The 23407-nt window shown below is 39.0% G+C and overlaps 2 protein-coding genes across 2 annotated transcripts in view; both read right to left on the bottom strand.

Annotated features, from left to right (window-relative positions):
• vgll4b (vestigial-like family member 4b) overlaps positions 1 to 14272 on the bottom strand; it is a 36315-nt gene extending 22043 nt beyond the window's left edge. Inside the window, exons 1-2 of the mRNA XM_061043159.1 lie at positions 14086 to 14272; positions 12476 to 12549 (exon numbers count right to left, since the gene is read on the bottom strand). Of these exons, the coding sequence (XP_060899142.1) occupies positions 12476 to 12539 (64 nt within the window). The 5' untranslated portion in view covers positions 12540 to 12549; positions 14086 to 14272. The remainder of the gene's footprint in view (positions 1 to 12475; positions 12550 to 14085) is intronic.
• Positions 14273 to 16424: 2152 nt separating this feature from the next.
• Positions 16425 to 22902, bottom strand: tamm41 (TAM41 mitochondrial translocator assembly and maintenance homolog). The gene is made up of 8 exons (XM_061043155.1): positions 22512 to 22902; positions 21408 to 21590; positions 21208 to 21300; positions 20815 to 20965; positions 20094 to 20239; positions 19031 to 19196; positions 18662 to 18724; positions 16425 to 17613 (listed from the first exon to the last, which is right to left on the bottom strand). The coding sequence occupies exons 1-8, from the start codon at positions 22647 to 22649 to the stop codon at positions 17522 to 17524; spliced, it is 1032 nt and encodes a 343-aa protein (XP_060899138.1). The 5' UTR covers positions 22650 to 22902; the 3' UTR covers positions 16425 to 17521.
• Between the last annotated feature and the right edge of the window lie 505 nt (positions 22903 to 23407).

The raw sequence follows: 23407 nt of genomic DNA, 5'->3' as shown, positions 1-23407 counted from the left end.
AGAGAGAGAGGGCCGAGATCATCAGTAATCCAGTATAAAATGTCAAAAGTATCACGAGTGGATACCAATACGGTAGTTCAGCCACACGATTTTTAACATGCCCCAGATCGTTGATGTAGCCTACGACATGAAGTGACAACTAGAGTTTTAAAGGTGCCATAAAAGTAGGCCTACAATATGGCTAAACATACTGTCCTCCCTAAAATAGTATAATAAGGTTATTACAGAGTGTGCACCAGAAACAAACAGTATTGAGATGAGACACAGTAAAAGACTGTGGACAGAAAAGGGCAAAAGTTACAATTAATAGGAGAGATGATGAAGCAAAAAGAGCCAAGTGGGTAAGCTGCTGCTTAAAAAGCCCTTTAGTAAAGATGCTGGAATGACCATAAAACTCCATTGTTTTTTTATTCCAATGGGTCTGTAGCCTACGCAGGCAGAACAGAATATAATAGACTAAAGACTTATATTACAAAGACACCTAAAGAGAGAGAGAAAACATTTATTCTATCTATAAATTCAATGTGAGTTATGAAAAAGAAAATTGCAATTTGCCATCAGTGGTTTTACAAATGGAGGGAAAATAAACTTTACTGAGTCGATGTGTGTGGGTACAAAAAACACATTTTAACTTGGTTCTCTCCTGCCCCCTGGTGATTGAAAAGTGCTGTGCATGTTTTGTCCTGTATGAAGAGACAGTTGTGGAAGAAAGAGGAGGGAAAGTTGAATGAAAAGAGGAAATGGGTATAATCATCATCAAGGATGAATAGCATGTGAATATGACTGTCATCATATTACATGGTTAGAGAGAGCAGTTTATGTTTGGGTATTTGACTGAGAACATAATGAGCAGGGTGTGGCTGCATTTCAATTTCAAAGTGTGAGTTTACACACAGGAAGACATTTGCCATGTGCGTGCTTCTGGGCCACACTTACCTGCAAACACACAGGAAGGGAAAGGAGAGCCGTCATGAACAGCACAAAATACACACAATGCCACAGCAAACTCATCGAACATGATGAGTTTTATAAAAAATATTAAAATATAGGCTACTCAAAGCTATAGAAATAAGTCAAAAGAACAACAAGAAAAATCAGTGTTGTCCTGATTTCATCCAGTCTTGGGCCCTTATCTCCGTGTAATCATGACTAAATACACAGCAGAAAACAAACAGCAAGAAGAGAATGAACTTTGATGAAACCTTTCAGGCAGGTGCTGTTATTTCTGCATCATGTGTTCAATGCAAGTACAAAGCAAACAAGTTATGACTAACTTCTCACATTGCTCAAACCCAGGTCAACAGACCAATTATTTAATTCCTTCTGAATCCTACACCTTCTCTCTTGCACGTACATGAGCCACAATTTCCACATTTACATCTGCACAGGAAAAAAAAACATACCTCTATCCAACTCTGGTGCACAAACACACATCATCCCAGGTTGTTTCAAACACCTCCCCCCTCTCTTTCTCATACAAACCCAAGCAAACAAATACACACAAAAGCCCCCCTCCTCCCTCTTGGGAGTCCTTGTAACGGTGACTCAGAACTAAGGAAAAGGTTCTTGTCTCATTGGACACCCTTTGTTTCCAGAGTCACACACAACAGGGCTTAGCTCACACGAGGGATTTTTCACTGCTGCTAGTGCTGCTACTATCAGCCTTCGACTACCCCATAGGCTTAAAGTGTTGGAGGCCTCAAACTGTTTGGTTGTTGGATGCTCCTGTCGTTGTATCATGCACGGGTGTGTGACAGCAGATTTTTTTTAAAGTGTATCCAAAAAGTGAAAATTATGGAAGGCATAAAGAAGACGTTTGGGGAGTGTTAGCATTAAGCACTACTTACTTTGTTCTTGTGAATTTAATAGTTTGCAATTATCACAAACACTTGACTTTAACTGAGTGAAAAAAGAAAACCACGTTCCAAACACCGTATCTTTGTTCCTACTGTACATGCTGTAAGACTGAACAAGTATTCTAAGGAGATTAATGGTTACACAATAAGTTGGTGAATTTCCCCCTCTTTCTCCCCTAGAGACAAGCTGGTACACATTACTTAACCTACTGTGGTAATAACCCTTTTCTTACATACTGGTTTCCCTGTTTACTTTCTTTAAACTGATTCAGCACAGTTTTTAGAAAAACTAAAGTATAAATATATTCAAACACCAAATGTTTCCTGAAAATAATCACTGGCTCTCTTACTTATGCAAATAAATACTTCAATTTCCTTATATGTAAATGATTTATTTGTATTACTGTTGCTCTGGAGTTTGCAGCAAGAGTTAGGATCCCTGAAAGCACCCACCCATTTACTCATTATTCACATAGTGGTGTGGGTACACAACCACCCTTCATCCCCAGCAGAACTCCTGCTGTCCTGTCATTATCCCCCTTTACTTCCTGCTTGTCTGTTTATTCTTCTGATCCATAAAGACAAGAGGCCTACCACACCTTCTTAAATCTCCTGCGGTGTTGTGTGTCTCTCTGAACAGGTCCAGGCCTCTCCGGGGAGAGGGAGTGTCTGGATAACAACACACGGCACAGGCCAGGTGGTGATTCATCCTAATGCTTTATTAACACGCTCCAGTGTTGTGGCACAAACCCTGGCTGATAGGATGATGGTAGAGTGTAAAAAATGGGGTGACTTACTTCTGTCTTTTTTCATTCACAAGTAATCTGCCACAGTTACCCTATTCCTTATTAGAAAATCAATAAACTGAGTAGCCACTTCCTTAAAACTTGGTTATAAATATCACAAGCCAGGATGGAAGAAAAACACTTAAACTAGACGAGGTCCTTGGGTCAAATTCTCAATCACTTTACTCTGTTAAAACATCACCACACTTTTACAGGCATTGTTTACACAGTGATATAATGTGTTGAAGACGTTTGTCCCGTCTGAAATGTATCAGCTCAGCTCTTGGTATCAGGGTGGTAACTGTTACTTCTTCATAAACCTTGAGGCTGTCAAATGTTTGATGACACATATAATGTCTGCAAACACCTGAGTAGGACAGACAGACCTGTATTACAAGTTATTGTACTACAGGTTGGTGTCAAATCGTTTTTAACCCTCTGCAAGTGAAATATATATGTGTCAAAAATCCTAAATTCATTCATCAAAATCCCCCTTCAATGTCACTGACTGTCAAAAGCCAGCAGGAACCAAGAGAAGTTTAGCTTTCTTTATTGACATGTACAGTATATCATCTAAGTTTCATTCAGAGGTAGAATTACAGTACAAAACTATAAAGGGCCACCATAACAAAGAGTTCCACACACACACACACACACACACACACACACACACACACACACACACACACACACACACACACACACACACACACACACACACACACACACACACACACACACACACACACACACACACACACACACACACACACACACACACACACACACACACACACACACACACACGGAAATATCAGGTTTCTGAACTGAAACAATGAGAACAACAGGTGATTGTTTGGAAGTGAAGCTATCCAGTCATTTCCCACCTTTGTGCTGTCTGTTTGTGTTTATGTGAACACTCCACTTGCTTCAATTTCAAACCACTTCATTACTAGATCAAGATTCACAGGATCAAGAGATTGTGTGCCTTCCTAAAATACTTAAGTAATCAAACAGTATTCTGTAAAACACAAAGAACAGCAGATACACAACGCTCACTATTTAATATTGTTTTGTATTTATTGCATTTCACAATGCAAGATTGAATTATGTAATGGCACATGCATATTGCACTTTTTTACATTTACATATATACATATATATACATATTTATCTTGAAAAAAAATAAAAATAAATAATAATATATATATATATATATATATATACATCTTCGATATAAAGATTTCAATCAATCACTTATATCGTGCAGACCTGGACTCTTCTTGTTGGACCACACTTTTCTCTCACACTTAAGACTTAGATTCTGAACTCTCACATCAGATTGTGGTGCCATTCAACAGGAACTCTGTTCTCCCTGTGAGCTACAATCAACAACCATTATGGTTTCTTCGTGTTGTCATACAATCTGCAGTGACTGAGACAAGATAAGCCAGTTGAAGACTGAGCAAAGTGTTCTCTCAAAGCCGAGACATCCAAGTCATCACTGTCTGACTCTTTCTTTCTGCTCACCGGTCCTGCTGAGTAAACTGTCACCCTCTTCTCTAAAACTGATCTGCTGTCTATCTGCCCTCCAAATCGGTCCGCAATATTTTCTCTATCCATTTACAAAAGCTCTTCCCTTGAAGTGGCCTGTAAGACCTTGACAGCCTTTGTAAAAAGTCGATTTTCAACCCTTTCTCTCCTCTAAATCTTTTTCTTCTCTCTCGGTCTCCAAATGTTGTGTATAAAAATAAGAGGAAGACAGTTGCTGATCTCTCACACTCTGCGATGCAACAAAAGATATACTGTGTGTTTTTACAGGTGTGTAACTGCCTGAAGCACAACTCAGATCTGATTGTAAGATACAATGTTTTCTTTGCAGCAAAGATTCAGAGGTCATATATATACTGGTTTAAAGGATATCTAGTGGCAGCAGTGACATCCCTGTCAAACTAACATTTGTCAAACATTAAATCCCAAGTATTTAATCCAGCTTTCACATAAAAATGTTGGGATTTATTCAAGTCTGGTTGCTAATTTATGAAAGATCAGTCATTTTGACTTTCCCACTCCAAACAGATCTTATTTCTTGTCATGGAAAATAAATGATGCCTCCATTGGCCAAAGGGACATTTTACTGCATTCTTGCCATGCTACCAATTAGCTGGTAACAAACTGACCCTAGGGGCTTATCGTCTATTGGCCAAGACCGCCCTGTGTGGGACGGCAGGCTCTGAGCCATAACCATTCATGTTCTGCATCGGCCTGAATCACACCCTCGCTATACTCGTATGTAGTCAACACAACCTTATCTCTGGATGCCCAGGCTTGGAATACAACACATACTTTTCTGAGAGGAGTGTGTTCACAGACTATTCGGTATGACTGTGTAACAGCCTTCTTATCTTCAAATGTATTTATACTCCTGGAATAAATCTCCTCAGCAAACATTAAAGTACATTAGGGTAGTTTCTGTAAATGTGTCTGAAAATCATACAAAGAAATCTCAATCTTTTATGCTGTACCTGAACCTGTACCTATGAGGTAAATACAACTCAGAAGTCAAATCACCGGACTTCACCACAATGAAACCTCAGCATGTCTTTTGGTTTTCAGCACTGTAGAGGTTAGTTTGTCTTTGTGAGAGGCGTTTCAATCCTGTTTCTTTTCATTCTGAGAAACTATGGAGAGTGCTATCGAAAAGAAAGGAATGTAGAGTATGTGTGGTCAGCACAACTCCGAGAAATAGCTCCCTCGCTAAGACAGCAGCACTGGTACAGGACCAGTGAGCCTGGCATTTACTGAGAGTGAGTGTACACAGGGTTCTGAGAAGTAGCCAGAGTCCCAAATTCAAACAAATACTCAAAAGGACCCCTTAAATACTGAAGCGTCTAACCATTAGACTTGACTGTTAGAAACATGTGGTATACAGGTGAATGTAAGATACTCCAACTGTGAAAGGTGGCGGGTGGCTAAGGGTAGGACTCGCAAGGGTAACTCCAATATGATAAGATACATGTCACAACAATAACAATTATATAACCACACAGCGCTCCTGTGATAACTGATATATTGCAAGACAATCACATAATAAATAAATCATAATATCTGATAAATGGAAGACTACAAAATGACCCTAAATAGGTAAAGTGTAGGGTTGATGCATTTATTTATTAACTGCAATTTTGTTGACAGTTCACCACTTAGTGCTTAACTATTTATTTGGCTGATTAAATTATGTGCAGGTTACCCTCATTCATATCCTTAGTTCCACCATGAGGAGTCATGAAGTAGCGATGCCATAAATTGGCAGGGCCACCGTTTTATTATTAAAATATTCATATTGTGCACCAGCGATTTAATTATTGCATCACACGAGACATGACATTGAAATATTACCTTATCGATATTTTGTGGCTACCAGGAGTGTATGTACACTTTGGCTGTTTTTTTCTTTTTTCAAGCAGATCAAAAGCATCAGCTGCTGCAAAAAGGTGTTCTACAGGTTACACCTTGACATACATAGAAAAACAACATTTCTAGGGAAATCAAATCATTTAGAAACAATTTTCTAACTAGTCACATCTTTTTTAGAAATGAGACAACAGACTTTCCACAAGTGAAGAAATATGCTCTCTCGTTTAAAAAGAAGAACAGTAGAAGTGTCTGCTTAGAAGAAAAGGCAGAATAACCTTTATATATTTTTCTGAAAGTGCACAGAAGAAGTGCTGGGTTTAGAAAAAAAAACAAGGGTCCATTATATTTAACCTTGTGACTTGCAACCATGACCTTTTGACACTTGACCTTTGCTCTTGTGACCATGGTGGCCCCTTGCCCCTCCATTCTTAATGAACCACAACACTTAACAACGCCCTGAGTGTGACGTAACAACCAGTGTCAGTGTGTGTGTGTGTGGTGTGTGTGCGCGTATTTTGTGTGATTGTGTGGTGATCAAAAGAAATGGAAATTAAACCGAGGAGGGAGGTGGCTTTAAGAACAAAGACAGTCATATGTTAAGAAGTGAAAGACAAAAAATGTCAAGAAAGCAATGACCATAAACATTTTAAAGCAAGCTGTATGTGGGAACCTAAAATTATTTTTAAGTCATTTAGATGATCATATTTGAAGGACAAGTTTGGGATGTTAAAATATTCCACTGTTTCACCTTCTAGCTCAGAGTGAGGTGGGAAAATTGGCACCACAGTTGGCCTGTCAAATAATTATGATGCTACCCTCAGTAGCATGCTAGCTTAGCTTAGCAAAAAAAAAAAAAGAAGGGGAGAAACAGCATGGCTCTATCCAAAGGTAACAAAGCTAACCTTTAAGGATCAATAAATGTTACTCATTACACAATAAATATACAGTATCTGTACTAAAAATAGTGTTACTAATGCATATCTTTGTAAGGCACTTTGATGTCCCATAGTCTTTGAAACTGAAAAAGGAGGAAGAGACATGTCATTATGCTGTTTTGCATTTGTGCCAGACTTTTGCGCCACTAAAAAAGTTTTAACAAAGTGAATGGAGCAGATGTGTTTTTTCAAGGTTGACTGAAAAATTTGTCTACAAAATGACAACTTACAATGTGAAAAACAGACGTGGGCTTTTATCTATATGTTTATATTTATTTGTCATCCACACTCAGCTCTAGTCTCTAGTGACAATGTAGGTGAAAGCAGAAGACCAGGGAGGTAACAATGAAGTCAGTGTTAAAGTAGGACAAGTGTCTATATATTATCTGTATCGCTTTGACTGAGTCACTCATGAGAGAGCTCATAAAAACCTAGCTGATAACAAGATTTATCTACTCCAGACTCCTTGACCCACACACACTCTGATAGCATGCGGTAACTCAAACACTGGTTAAAGTTACTGACATTGTAATACCACATGAATCAATTAATAGGAAATAGACGTTGACTGTGTGGCAGGCAATATAACACTCGTGGTTTTTTTTGAGACAGTAGAGCATGTCTTTCATGCATATCTGTAATGATACTTTTATTTCACAAGCACACAGCTTTTAGTAAACACACCTTCACTACAGCATGAATACACCACCATACTGCCAGTGAGCTGCACATTATCTCCTACTGCTTTAATAAGCTTTACTGTTGCTGCACACTTCTAAAGTTGACTCTTAAAGCAATGCTGCAAAAACACCTCTTTGGCTGCCTGAATAACATTTCAAGTTCACCTTTTGATGTGACTTACTAAAATACTCAAAGTCATGGACCAAGTTTAAACTCTGTTGAACTCAAAACACATTAAAGTCATGTAGGGAAAAAGTTCCAACTTCCTTCCCACAATCTGTATCTTTTCACCATTATGTTCAGTTTTTAAACCCCTGTATCATGTCACACAGGCAGCATAGAGATATTCCTGCCAGAACCCTGGATGCTGGAGGGCAAACCCACTCCTTGCTGGAAAAAAAAAAAACTCACAAGACACCCAAAAACCCAACCCTTCCACCTTTGGGCATGGATCTCGATCAAATAACCTCCCACATAGGACTCTGGTTTGCCTCCAGCTAGGTTTAGACACAGTGCCATGATGCAAGCTCTTCAATTTCTCTTTCAGTGTTGATCTGACTGAATACCACCGAGTATCGACAAGCTCTAACGAGTCACAAAGCTTACTCGTAATCAGAGGACGATCACATCACACTTTAAAAGTGTACAATGTGCAAAGCCTGTTTAACCAAGCGTATCGTGGTTAATTCACAACTTTAAGTAAAGACATCCAAAACTGGGACTACAACAGACTGAGGTTACCATTGCTTTTCTGGTCCACCTGAACATGGATAAATGACAGTGACCAGATTCCATTACATTTTTCCTACCTTAGTAGCTTGTTTACACATGCACCTCACAGGAGGGGGGACTAACTAGGGCTGGGAAATTAATCGAAAATTAATCGAAACCGACATTCACACCTTCTAACCGACATAATCTTTAACCATGTCAATTGCTTCGATTATTTTCCAGGCAGAGTCACATGACGACACGTCCAATCCACAACATTGAAGCAATGTCAGTCATTTGGACACATTTTGTCTTTAGGGAAGACGACACTGAACAAAAAGAAGGCAAATGTAAACACTGCGGAAAAACTGTTTGTAAGAAATGTTTTTTTATTTTCTACTGTTTTAGAGAAGTTAATTTCTACTTCAAAACTAAAATGTGTGGTTTTCGTGTTCAAGCTATGCTTTATTTCAGTTCGAAATATTCAATAAATAACCACAAAACAGTTCATCAGATATGAACTCTTTCATTAGAAAAAAGATCCCAGCTTTAATAGTTGAGCATAAAATTGGGCAAAAAAGAAAAACTAAATAATCGTTCATTAATCATAATTGAGGTAAAATGTTCAATTAATAGTGATATATTGATTTGAGGTCATATCTCCCAGCCCTAGGACTAACCCTGTCAGAAAGGAGGGGATTGTCTCAGGACGCAGGACTTGCCAAAAAACGGACAACTATGAAAAGGTGTACGAAGCAACAGAGTCTGTCAGAGCTGTGTATGACAACTGTTGCCTTAATTTCAAAGCTATGTGGTTTGAAATATTTAAGGTATCGACAAAAGAGCGGACAAGAAGATACTGGCAAACATGAAACAGTCTATTTTGAATGGACAGCTTTTCCTTTCTATGAGTAAGCAAAGACTTGGGATGGTTGAACAAACCATGGAAAGTATAAAAATGAAGAAGGGATTCTGTAAGTGTGTGTGTGTGTGTGTGTGTGTGTGTGTGTGTGTTTTCTCTAAACAAACAAGCTGTACTTCAGTGTGTACAGCATGTACAGAAGTAGAGCAGAGGGCACTGTACAGATCTCAGCCAACCACCTTCTCTTGGCACCAGACCTTCTTTTGTTGTGGTTCCTGTCAGAAACAAAAGGTCCATGTTCCATCCTTTCAGAAGAGCCCTAAACCCATCAGCACTCTTTGGAAAGACTGGCTTTGATCAAACATCCAAGACCCGACATAGAGTCAGGGCCTTGTGAGTAGAAATGTCACCAAATTGGCACTAAACCAGAGAGTTTGCTCTACAAATGGTGTAAAAATGGCTTTATTTAAGAGAACAAAAATGCTACAAACAAACACATTTCATCCTGTCCTTGTTTGGCCCTGTAGTTTAAGGTTGATTTCAAATACAGGTTTGCTTCCAGGAAGGGTGGAGCACACTGCAACATCTTCCAAGTAGCCACCGAAATTGCTATGGTGGGGTGATGGCAAGTATTAAACATTTTCCCACATTCACCATTAAATATACAGCACAGATTTCTTCACTGCTTTTTTAGTAAGTGTGTAATTAAGTTAAAGTGAAGGTCAGGACTATTTGACTTAAGACCTGTGATTAGTGTTGTTCACAGACAGTCTGTTTCAACCAGAAGGAGGAAGGTTAACCTCTGTGACAGACCAGATCGGCCCTGCATGCAACTGTGTGATTTTTTTTATATGTATTGTTAAGAAAATTTGTTGTTTTTGATTTGATTATCCCTCACAAAGATATTTTCTGCAGTGTCAATACACCAACTCAAGTTTAGTTTCATTGATTGATAATACTTTGGGAAAATGACAGAATTGCATGTTTTAAATAAAAAGTTATGTGTTTACTGGTGGACTGTACTAGTCATTATAGTTGAATACATTTTTCCTATAAGGCTGCAACAATCCAGTAATATCAGACTAGCCTACAAGACAAAACTTAGGGCAAAAAAAATTTAATCTGAAATAACTTTAAATGATTTCACCCTCAACAACAAATATAGTAAAAAAAAAAAAATACACATTTACTGTTTCAAATTGACACCTGCAGCTCTGTGAAAGATGCCATGCTCCCTGTAAACCATCATCAACCATTATTATACCCGCAAACTTCAGATTCAGTGATCCAGAGGAGGATCCGAAAGAAACGCTCAGTAAAGAAATTCAGACTTGAAATCATCATTGTTGCTTTCTTATTAAGATATGCACTCATATACAAGCAGCCGTCATTAATCCATACCAAAGCCAAAAACTCTTTTGGGTTATTACTTGACTTCATAGTGGAGCAGTGCGACCTTGAGAGAATACATTATTCATGAACTGTAATTTTACTTCCTTCAAGGCAGCATTTGTGTCATTACTGCACAACCCAAGAAATTCATTTTGAACAGAGATGGTTTTCAATAATTTGGTTTAAAAAAAACAAAACGTTCTTTCCATTTTAAGCCGATGCACTGGCCCTTAAACACCTCTATTGGTCCTTCTGAGTTACAGCAGCTACTGTATACACTGGCTATGAGGCTATGAAAACAGAGCCCAGCCTCCTCCTGTACTGCAGCAAGCGCTCTGGTATCAAGTGCGGCACAGGCCTCACAAAGACTTAGACTTGTCATTAATGCAAACAAGTAGGAAGAGGTTACTGTCCGTTGGCCTGCTTGGCTGGCTGACTGACTTGTCGCTAGTTCAGCTGACTAACTGGTTGGTAAACTAGCTTAGTAGGCCGCCTGGTTTGCCCTTTTCTCCAGGACTATTGTGGAAACAGTTGGAGTGCATTGTCTTTGGACAAAGAGGCCATGCACGACCCAAACAACAAAAAATGACATCAGCGCAGAGGGAAAAAAACAAAAACACTGCAGGGGAGCGAGGGAGAGGAGGAGGAGGGCTCCCAGGCCATTTTACTCACAAGTGCAAGAAAGCTGATATTCAGCTCATTTAGGGCAAAGCATTATGGGAACGAACTGGATATATTAAACTTGAGGCATTTTCTTAATGATGCCAGTCTCTCATTGCACAGATTAACCCAAGTAATTATCTAAATTTGAATGTATATTATGGACTGTAACATTAATGGTTATCAGTTATAATGCATCTCAAAAAGGAGAAAAAGGTTCATTAACAAACTTGAAGAACTTCCTCGAAGCTTCCTCGAAAGGTTGTAACAAGAGCTAGCTTGCACATTATTAGGAAATTATAATATCCATGTCTTATAATTGAATTCAGTTCTCTTCTTTGTTCCTCAATCAAAGTTCTCCATAATGCTTCAAATCCCTTTACAAGAATATAAACAAATTCATGAAGAGATTACACTTGTCACTCTCAGCTGTACAGCATGGAAGGAGACGCATACATCCACGTTAAGTTTATGATGAAAACACTAAAAGCTACAACAAATTGATTCCCACTTCCAAACACTGCAGTTCAATTATCAGTGGGAACAACTGAATTGTAAGTGTCCATGTCTGATTCACTCAGCTTAGAGGTCTACTGGCTGTGCAGAGGGGCCTGCTGACGAGGATTGGCAATTTCTCCTTAATCTAGGAAGGAATTTATTTCCAGCAAGGCCAGAATTCCTCGCACACAGAGCAGAGGAAAAACAGAAGAAGAAGAAGAAGAAGAAGACAAGGAGAAGCAGGGAGACTGATAGGAGGATGATAAACAGAGATCAATAGGACAGGAATATAGACAGAAAGTTAAAGATGGAACAAGACTGAAGTCGAGACAGACAGATGTAAACAGAGAGAGCACAAACCCACCCTGATATCAGTGGAAGCAGGTTAACACAAGCAAGCAGCTGGTTAAAAAGCAGTGCTGATGGCGGTTGAGTGCGGTTGCTCTTATTTGCCTGTGTATCTGCGAAGTTTGCACAGCACAAAGATGCCTATTGTCTAATGGCAGCAAACAGGGCCAAGAAGGCTTACTGCTGAACACAACGTCCATCGACATGTAAGGCGACTAATCATTCAAATCATTTTATACACAGCGCACCTTTTGACTGCACGAGAGTCTAGACAGAGGAACGTTTCTTTACTGACACGCAAAACAAGAGGAAGATTGAGAAGTCGCTTACTTTCTTCTTCGTTCGCATGAACAAATGACGCTGCTCTTGACAGAACATCCAGTGGTGTCTCCATGCTTGGATGCCTGTAAGACAGAAAGGAGGGCACAGTGCTGTAGTGTTTGGCTCTCATCTCTCTATATGGCAAGTAAAAAGTTTATATGTGGTAGATGACAAGTCAATAAGATCTCCAAAAGTCTTGCAGATCACACAAGTCCATTATTGCAATCAGGAACGAATAGGCTCAGCACAAAAAAGGTGCTTGATATTTTCTAATCACAAGCTTAAACATGACATTTTTTTACTGTATTCCATCCTCAGTTTTGTTTTATCAGATATTAGCAAGACTGTATAATACAGTCTTAATAATATCAGATAAGACATCATTGCTGTCAATGATTTTACTTACATGTGTATTGGAATATGTTTGTCTTAAATAATGTTTTGGAAAATGCTGGAAACAGTGAAAAAATATCCATCATAATTTACCATGATCCAAGACAAGAAGGGACCAGATGGAAGCAGTTGTTAAACATGACATTAACCAATCATTTTCCATCAAAGAACTTAATGATATTTCTGCTGTTGTTTCACTTCTCAATTAAGCATCGCAGCTCAAATATACAGCAGATAATAAGACCCTGAGATGGGCTCATTTTGCTTAATGTTTAATACTGGACTTTGAGTTGTGTTGAAGTAGCTATGCTTCAAATAGGCCTGTAGAAGTTTGTTATTGTTGTTTTTGTTTCAGAGGTGGTGATGACTATGCTCAGTGCTTTTTAGTTTGTTAAATTATTTTGGACCCTCCCTCCCTGTCATTTCTGCACACTGTCCTCTACCCAGGATTCGTTTCATCATTGTATGAATATATCTATCCTGTAAAGTTGAGCCTTCAGTCTGGCGGCGCTATTATAGGTATGTGTGGACAGAAAAACGCACCAGCGCGCTTCTCTTCCCTCTTTCTGCATTCCTAAGATACCTTTCCCTCATTTCCACAAGAAACAAAAAAAAAAAACATTAAAGCTGGATTAATCATTACAACATTTGTCATGCACTGTCTAACTTTCCTGCAAACCAGTCAGGTGAATTGTGCTTTTTTTTTTTTCACAGCACAACATTGTCTATATTGTGCGCGTAATGTGGCAACTATATTTGTAACAAGTGCGTCTACTGTACATACATTTCCATCAGACCTTAATTTAAAGCAACATGACGCGGTGCTTCCTGAAGGGTTGGAAATTAAGAGGCAAAAGGTGGCTTAACAGGTATGTCCTATATTAAATGTAGCGTTACTTTACTATGAGATGTTGCCTGAGTCCACTTACAGAGAGAAAGCTAAATGTCCCCAAAATCCCCGGCTGGAAGGAACATGTACAGTTTTGACATGAGAAAGTTTTGCAACCTGCCTTCGTAACGTGAATAGAATATCTCTTTGGTGTGACAAGGCGAATTTCATTGAAGCCCTTTCTTACATTTGTTCTCACCGCTTTCTTTCTTAACAGGAGGAAGAATTCCCGAATGAAACAATGAATTGCACCGAGACAGTCACAAAAAGAGCGCACTCCCACAAACCCGAAACAATGTCAGTCACACACAAACTTCATGTTTAGCAGCACACGTACCTCCTTCAAGCGCCACTTTGGTATCTTCCAGTATAATTTACTCCACACAAAAAAAAAAAAAAAGGAAATACAAAACAACCCAAAAAGAGATATATTCCACAGAGATTCAACACAAAAAGCCGCGGTTAACGAACGAGCAGAGACAATAGTAGCTGAGCTGTCGGGACAAACTTGGTTGTAGGCTAAACGAGGAAGAAGAGGAGGAGGAGGAGGAGGAGGAGGAGGGAGGGAGGGAGGGAGGGCAGGAGAAGGAGGGAGGGAGGGCAGGAATGCCTGGAATGATGGAATTCAGTTCCTAGCAGGTGGTGAAAGTGAAGAGCGCTGATTGGTGGAGGACTGAAGCAATGATATCAGCATAAATTATGATAATGAGCCATTGCGTCACTTCCTCCCTGAAGCTGCTGTCACTGTGTTTATTACTCAGGGACGTCTCAAGGGATGAAACATTTAGTAGATGATAACTGAGAGTTCCCTCCCTGTATGAGTCCTACACATGTTTACTCTTAATGCCCTTAATCAAGGTAGAAACCTTTGAATTGTAATTTGTTCACCTAATTTCCCATCAGCTACTTTTTTCTATTTGGAGTTCACAGGCCTATTAAACACCACACACAGTTAGCTAAAATGCAAACCATTTATTTTATGATTAAAGTATTTTGTTATTACGAATTGTTGTATGTTTATATGCTGCTCGTGAATCCTAAGTGTTGCCTTAAAATTTTACCTGGTAATTTCACACAATCTTACGACAATTTCATTTAAAATAATTGCTGTCTCAGCCATTGATAAACTGCATACACTTTTTTATGTTGTGAAAAGTAAGTTAGGCTATTTAGGCTATACTTTTACTGAACCATTTAACTAGGTAATATTTTGAGGTAGGCTTCTTCTCCTTTCATTTGGTGCGTCTACATTTCAGGAGAGAATACAACTCTATTGATTATAAAGGGTAGAAATAATAATTACTGCATTGTGACTATATGGCCACAACAATGACAATGAAAGGAACTAAACTGTAACAAAGTATGCAGCGATGATAAAATAAGCAGAAAAGAAGAAAAGAAGAAGAGAAAAGAGCACTCTGAGGTTACGTGACAATACCTGAATGTATGATGATTCACACGTCCATTTTGAGGTCATTCTGAAGTATGACTCATGAGGCAGTGATGAATAAAAAGATGGATTAAAAAGAATCTAAGTGGCCGCATCAGGAAGTAGCTGGTACTGTCACCACTGACTGCACTATGATGCAATGCCTTTTAGGATTGCTTTTCTTTTTGGCCTTTTCAAATAACAAGATTACTAAAGCTAAAATGACAGAAAATATATATTTTTTGTTCAACAGCCAATGACAATATTCATATGATCAAATTGAGACCACTTTGTTATGTAAACAAAGGCTTTATATGCGTTGTATTTGGGTTTTTATTTGGGCTATTCTACCACTTTGTGATTAGTGTCTTTGGTTGTGAACAACATAATATTTTGCACACAAAAAAATGAACTACTGGAAAGCATATTTTGACTTGTCATAGTGGGAAAGGCACTTCAGGAACCAATAATAATAATTACAGTGTGGCTCAATTTTGGTGAAGTGCATGTTTCTCTAGACACAATAACCAAAATAACAGGACTCTAAAACTGACACACTTCAATGGAACATATTCAGCAGTAATGTCAACAGAAACAAAAGGAATATAACCCTGGTCATATTCTCTTCTAAATAGTATACAATGAAGAACAATATAATTCTAGTTACTTTTCACATTATAAAAACAAAACAAAAAAAACAGTCAGGTTCTAGGCAGTAATACGTACCTATCTATCTAAGTAGTGGTTAAGTATGACGGAGGATTAAGGAAACAGGCTACTTCCTTGTGTAGTCGGTAAAAACAGTTAGTTCAAGAGAAGTTTTCACTTAAATTTGCAAGACCTTGTTTATCTGTAAAATAATAGTTGTGTTGGGGCTTTACTTATACAGATATGAAACTACACATGCTTTTGGCACATCATCTTCACATTGTCATAAAATATCAGCACCCTGAAAAGATACTGCAAGAAACTGTGGCTTTTCCGAAGAAAGAACCACACTGACTTGGAGGAAGTTGTCTGCAGAGGAAAAGACTTTAAGAGTTCTACATTCATCATTTCCACACAGGCTGGTCTCAAACTCGTAAATATACCACTTTACTCTTGTAAATTTAAGACTTTAATCTCAAAATTAAAAATATATTTTTTTTTAACGTGGCCCTAATCCTCCGTCGTAGTTAAACCAGATAGTCCTAAAGAAAGAAGATTATCTACAAAACAAAACAGAAAAAAGAACTGATCAAATGAAGTCAGGAAAAACTGTGTATTTGTTTATTATGACAAATAATAAGGCACTTCAAATGGAGGAAAAGTTTGATTTGTGTTTACATATGTTGATGATGTTTAAAATTAGTCTCAAGGACACGCTCAGAATAACCAGAAGCTTTTCTATTTATTTCTCTTATTTTCAGGATTTCTTTTGGATTCTTTTGTGGATTTTAAATCACTTGGATTAAGAAATAGTCTACAGAAAACAGAGTTAAGATGCCGTTGTATTAAAAAGTTTATTGAACAAAGTTCTGGTAACTGAATTTGACCACAGCAGGTATTTGTGAGGGGGAAAAAAAAACATGCACTTTTCTATGGAGGATCTCCAGCTGCCAATATGAGCAGCTCATAATGCAGAGGTGAGGAACATGTTAAATATAACATACACTTTCTCCTATTTTCTAGTCAACTTAAATATGGGAAACCATCAAACAGAATGTTAGAATATCAATATGTAAAGAGATGAAAGTGATGTCATCTTTGGCAATAACAGAAGGTGATATGAAATGTGTATTTGTGCAACATGTAACTCCAGTCTACATCTGAAAACTCCTCAGGAAAGACCTCTTTCTCATTGAGGTAGCAACATTCACATCGAAATTGCACGTACACACTCGCACATATCAAAATATGAAAGGTGACGGTAAATATTTTTCCCTCATTATTCTTGCGCTTGCAGTGCGCAAACTGATTCTGCCCTGTGCCTCCAGACATGTTGAACAGTTCCTCTGCAGTCTCTGTAGTCATTATCCACAAAGGTCTGGTTGTGTAGTACCATTAAATGTCAGCCGTAATTCAGTCCAGCTCGTGAAATGTCACACTCTTTTTCTACTACTTTTATGAGTTGCATGATAAAGGGCAGCGGTGCGCACAGTTCCACACTATTCAAACACAGACTTGTACCTGGTAAGTGATCTCGTTCATGGAGGACGTGCAGTGATACGACCAGCCGTGACTGTGTATGATCGTTCCACAGGCACATTTTGTTTGCAGGGTAAAAATGGAAGGATGGATGTTGATTGTCTGGATGATGCTTTTAGAAAAAATAAAAGACAAGACTCCTGGCAGACAGACAGGATCAGGACATCTGCGAGACAGACGGCTTCCTCCTCCAACCCCTCCACATCTTTATCAGCTTCTTGGAGCTGTACGACACCGTCTTCCAAACTCCTGGAGAAAATCAGGACAGACAACACACAGGGCATTACAACTCAGTAGAACACATTTTCTACATTAAAAACAAATGTTAATACACTGGGTTTGATCCAATAATGTTTAGGATAGATCATTTTTCTAATGAAAAGTAAGAGGTGCACAGTATTTTCACACACTAGTGTTAAAATTTGGTGGAGTAGTTCATTTTCCTGTTGCAGGGAGTGGAGATGTTTAAACTGAATTTCCTCTCATATATTCCATAAGCAGCGACCAGTTAGCTTTGCTTAGCACAAAAAAAATGGCAACTTTGCTACAAATTGCTAGCTTTAATCTCTGATGGTAACAAAATCTACCCTCTCACAAAGACCATACCACCCAAGAACCATCCATTTTACTTTGGTTTTTTTAGTACAGTTCAGTCACACAACTCACGTTTTTATTTGTTTAAAATATATATCGCAGCAGCAGAACATAGTTTTCAGTTTGGTGTAGGCTCCGACCGAATCACTCCTCGTAGTTTTATTTATCATGCAGACATTTGATAAGTAACGGGATGATATTTTAAACCCCACTCCCCCCATGTCGGAGCCTTCAGGTGGATTCTGGTGCAGGTCAGAGCTGGCAATGAAAGCGCAGAGGGAGAGACCCGGAATCTTGCAGCTTGGAGGGAGGTGTCGTCAGGTGAATGTGGAGAATGACGCATGTCAAGTGTGAAATCAGTACAGCTACGATTGACTGCCTGGCATCAAACGTGGTGTTATACTGTATGTTATTTGGTGAGATTTTGAGGTGTTGAGCTGTTTCCTTCTGTTTCCAGTCTTCATTGCTAAGTTAAGCTACTGTTTCCTTTATCTCAAAAGTCAATATATACGGAGCTGAGATTTGTATCGATCTTGTTCAGTAGCTTTCAGCAAGAAAGCAAATAATGATAAACCCCTAAACAGTCATTCTTGCTGAAGCACCAGAGAACCCCTTGCTAACAAGTCCTGACAGTAGTACGGTAAATGTTTTGTAGGATGCTTGCCAAAAGTATCAAACAAGGATGAAAAAAAGCTTTGCATACCAGCTGTAGCAATGCCTTTGATGCTCTGTGTTATACTGGATGATTTCACAATAGATGAAATACCTGAGGAGAAAAATAAAACCAGGCTTCAACATGACTTTACACAGCAAAACAGTTTATACCTCATCACTCTGCATTATGATTTAATGATGCTACTGATGGCTCAAGTCCACAATATTTAGTCATGAACTTGCACAAGCAAGTCAAGCCATTTAATTTATCCATTAAATTAACCCTTCATATTACACTGGCTTGTTAGTATGCTGATACTTTGGATTCTTCTTCTTATTTCTCCCTCCTTCTTTATTTGTGACGATCTAAGCATTTTCCTCATCATCTTTCTTTCCGCCCCATTCTTTGGTCCATTACCTTGCTGTACGACAGCTCCACAGTCTGGGTCCTGGGCGACCTGCAGCAGGATCTCCTCCACGTCTCGGTTTTTCCCTGGGGGATCGACCAGTTTTGTGATCTTCTGCTGGAGGGTCCGAGGTAACGCCATCAGCTGGATAAACTGACCCTCTGGGCTTTTATCGACCTGCCAGCCCATAAACAAGAACAAATAAACAAAGGCACACGTATGCAGCAGCACCGGCCCTCGTGTTCACAGGTTCCAAGGGAAAATGTCATTACTGAATGAACTGTGGGTAAAGAATTAAGATGACAAAATGATAAGGACATGTCTTTTTTACAGTCAAAGATTTAACAAAAGGTAAATGTAGTATTTGATCATATTGTCAATGGCATATTGTACACTCAGTAGTTATATGTTGAAGTCTTATTTGATCAATTCTGAAAGGACATACAGGATTATCAGTGCGACTACAAAACCTAAACTCAACCTTTTAAACACCAATCAAAACCACGCAACTAAGAGAACAACCAAGGAAACATTTATTGAATGCATCGTCACTGCCACTGATTTTGAAGAAAACATCTTCCTCTAGGCTCGTGTACTTGTGACTTCTACTGCTGTGTCCAATGATAAACAAGGGCAAAAGTACATTTCACATGCAGGGCTCGCAGCGCACAAGTCCCCAAAGCTGATCACTACAGAATGTGTTAGTCACGCACACACACGTGATACAAACGATGGGCTGTTCCTCACAAATAATTACCAAACATGTTATTCAAGATTTAAAGATATAAAAAGGGAGTGAGTTAAGAGTTGTAGAATAATGAAGAGAAGATAACGCCTCACACCCATGTAATAACGCTGTTCAATGTGAAACAGACGCAACACTGTACACACATGTCCCGTCTGTAGTAAAACAGGTAACTCCGCTTGATTACTGTCTGTGGAGTTGTATTACAGGTCAACATGGGTCACATGCCGAAAGAGCAGCACACCGTGTTCTGTTGTGTTGCCAAGATGCCAAGTGAGGTCATGTCAGAAGGTGCGTCTTCCATGTATCTGAGTGTGCCATGTTTTTACCTCTAGTTTTCCTTGGTGGGGCTTGTAAACCACTTGAGGGCAGTCCCGCAGGATGTTGCTGTACAGAATTCGGAAATGCTGAATGTTGTCTTTGACGATATTCGCCACCTTGGATTTGTCTTCTCCGATCACCATTCGGAAATCCCCTACAGAGGCACAGAATTCAAACGCATATATAAACTATCAAACGTGTGTTAGGGACAAGCTTTACAGACTTTTCTGTAGTACCTTCAGTTGTTTAAGTTTACAGTCTTAAATGTTTCATAGTGACACAGAACTGTTTTATTTGCATGCTAAGACGTCTGTTAAAATAAACTAGGTCAGTACTGACAACTCATAAAGTCACAAAACCTGTAGTTTAACTACTTTAAAAACATCAAACACCAGCCAATCTACAACCCTGCTGAGGGATGGATGACAAATACCGTCCAGACGGTTTGACTGTACTTTCATAAAGCATGTCATCATTTTTAAACAAACATGCAAAACCAATATTACACATAGAACCGCAAGTGTGGATATTATAACAATGGAAAGAAAGTGTGTGTGCCTGCTTAGTGGGAGACAAAGTAAAGAAGGGAAATTATATGTATATCTTAATTCACAACTGCCTGTGTAAATACTACAGGATATCTGATTTAATTCTGACCATGCGGTCATCTTTTAAATGTGTATGCATCTCATTATCTTGAGGTTTTTCTATATAATGCCAGCCACTTACCTGCATACGAGACACCAGCTATCTGCAGAAAGAGGTCCTCCTCAGTGAAGCTCTCAGGCAGCATGAGGAAGGAGGCTGTCACGGCACTTTTCAGGTTGGCCACCAGGGCCGCACGGAGCTTTCCATTTTCACCCTGCATCAACATTTTCACCTGCATGGGGAACACATTAAAGCAGGCACATTTTAGCAAAACCTTAGAATGACAAGTTCTCTTTTTTTTCCCACAAATCTGCAACAATTTCAACTCTGTATGTTCTCAAAAAACATTCAACTGAAGTAACATGTTTTATATATCCGAAAAGATCTTAGAAAAACACTTAGAGGATAGTATGTCGGATAAAAAATTCTGCAATAAAATCATCAGTTATAAACAGCTGTGATCACGATACTGACCGGTTTATGTAGACGTCCGGCCACATACAGGGTCTTCCAGTGCATCAGGTCATTTATCAGAGACTCTGTACTTATCACACCGTATTTGATAATCTGAGAAGAAAAGGAGAAGGCCATTTGTGTATACCGTTAGCATAATCTAGCCAGACATTTGGGCTATTTGAAGATGAAACATATAAACTAGCGATAAAGGCTTTTACCCTTCCATCAACGGGCACCAGTGTGTTGTAGTATACCGAAGCCCCGTGTTCATTTTGTACAGAGCTGATCATTGTGGGTCCAAGAAGCTTGAGGATGGAGTAGTGTTTGCGATTCTGCAGCAGATTCATGGTGTGCCATGTCACTGGGTCGTCCACCGCAAACACAAAGTCAAGCATGTTCTTCTGTGTATGTTAGAGAAACACACAAAGTGAGCTGATAACTCAGTATTGTTGGTTATTATCAACTTTAATGGAATCGTATTTTATTATTATTATCACTGTTACGCCTTCTGACAAGGTTTTCTCAGTTGGAAGAGAACTCTCTCTCACACATCAAGCTGCATGGTGCTTCTTGCTTCGTCTTCAGTGTCAGATATCCTGAGTTTTGTGACACAACATCAGAAGTGTGTCCTTTTTTGTTAATCAAGCAAAATCAGTGAGGAGGCATAGGTCTTTCTCTGCCTTTTTTGTGTAATAACCTTTTTCTCCTGACTGTGCTCTGACTGGTATTGTGTCACAATTGTGTTTTTTTGTACACACATCAGGTTAAATTACTTTTTATATCAGTAAGAGTGTATGCTGGCCTCTTGAATACCCTGAAGCCTGTAGCTTCCATTTTGGTGTTTTCCCTTTGTAAGTTAGTTTTATGCATGATTTAAAATCTTTGGCAGCATCATTTACATTTAATTCACAAACTTATAATGTAGCGCCTTTAGTTTTCCCCATAAGGTCATAACAATAGTGCATTTATATTATGAAATTGACCTATGTACAGTTTCCCCCCCCCCCCCCCCAACAAATTTAAAGAAATATAGTGATATAAATTGACAACATCAATAGAAACACATTGACTTTACGGGATTTTAACCCCGTTCCCTAAACCTAAAGTATATACTTTGTTTGTTCAAGATTTATATCTAAAGTAGCCAGTAGTCGAACAAACTAATCCAAAGCATTTTAAGTGACCAGAGCTTCAGTCCTTATACGTCCACTTTCATTCATTAAAGCACATGCAGTCTAAAAGGTGCAGAAGTCATGATTATGAAAAGTTTACCTGCAGAGCCATTGTCAGTGGTGTTTAGAAACTGGACCAGGGTCGCTTACCTCCATTTGACCTTGGTTGGTGCCGTGCTGTTTGAAAACGCCAGATCCATAGGCAAAAGCTAGACTAATGTCCTGAGGAAACTGTGACAAAATCCTCCTGTAAAGCACGCTGGTGGTGTGCAAAGCGGGGAGAGTCATGTTGTTTAGAACGAGCTAGTTTCACCAGCTTCCCAGGAACGACTTACGTCTGTGTATCAGCGGAATAACCGACTAAATAACGAGCAAAATAATGTTCTGGTAGCATAAAGTTGGATATACATATTTGAATGAGGGGCTTAATGCCACGAAACACGATCACTACCACTGAAAGGCACTTTAATCATCACAATTATCGCCTGAGCGTGTTCATCAGGTCAGGCTGGGTCAGCTGTACGCTTGACAGTCGCCTAGAACTGACGTCATGAGTCTGTTGCGGACTGGAGGCTCACGGGAAATCGAGTCTAAGATGATAGGTAAGCCCACTGAACCGTAAAATAGCTGTTAAACACGCTAGATAATGGTTATTGAGCATTTTATTACAGCATAGTCATATCTATGATTGAATACAGGCGATAAATATAAAGTACTGTAGTATAGAAATTATAGAAATATAAAATAATCATCCAAGCAAGCGCCAACTTTATCCAGCAGAGGGTGGTTTTTGACCAGGTTTAACTAGGTGGCATGAGGTGTGAGCCATAAGGCTGGTTTGCAGAAACGGGCAAACATGTGTTTCCTGTATAGGAATGCAGATTGAAATTGCAAAGGTAAGCAGCATTTTTCTTAAAAGGTATAAGTTGACATGAAGCCACACAGTCCTCTGACAGTAGTCATATTTAAAATGATAAAACATCACACAGGCCTACCCCTTATCTCTGAGATGCATGTTAATTTACATCAAACCTTACTAAACCTAT

The sequence above is a fragment of the Labrus mixtus genome, chromosome 7 (assembly GCF_963584025.1).
Source record: "Labrus mixtus chromosome 7, fLabMix1.1, whole genome shotgun sequence".
Classification (NCBI taxonomy): Eukaryota; Metazoa; Chordata; class Actinopteri; order Labriformes; family Labridae; genus Labrus; species Labrus mixtus.
This window is presented reverse-complemented; position numbering and strand designations above follow the sequence as displayed.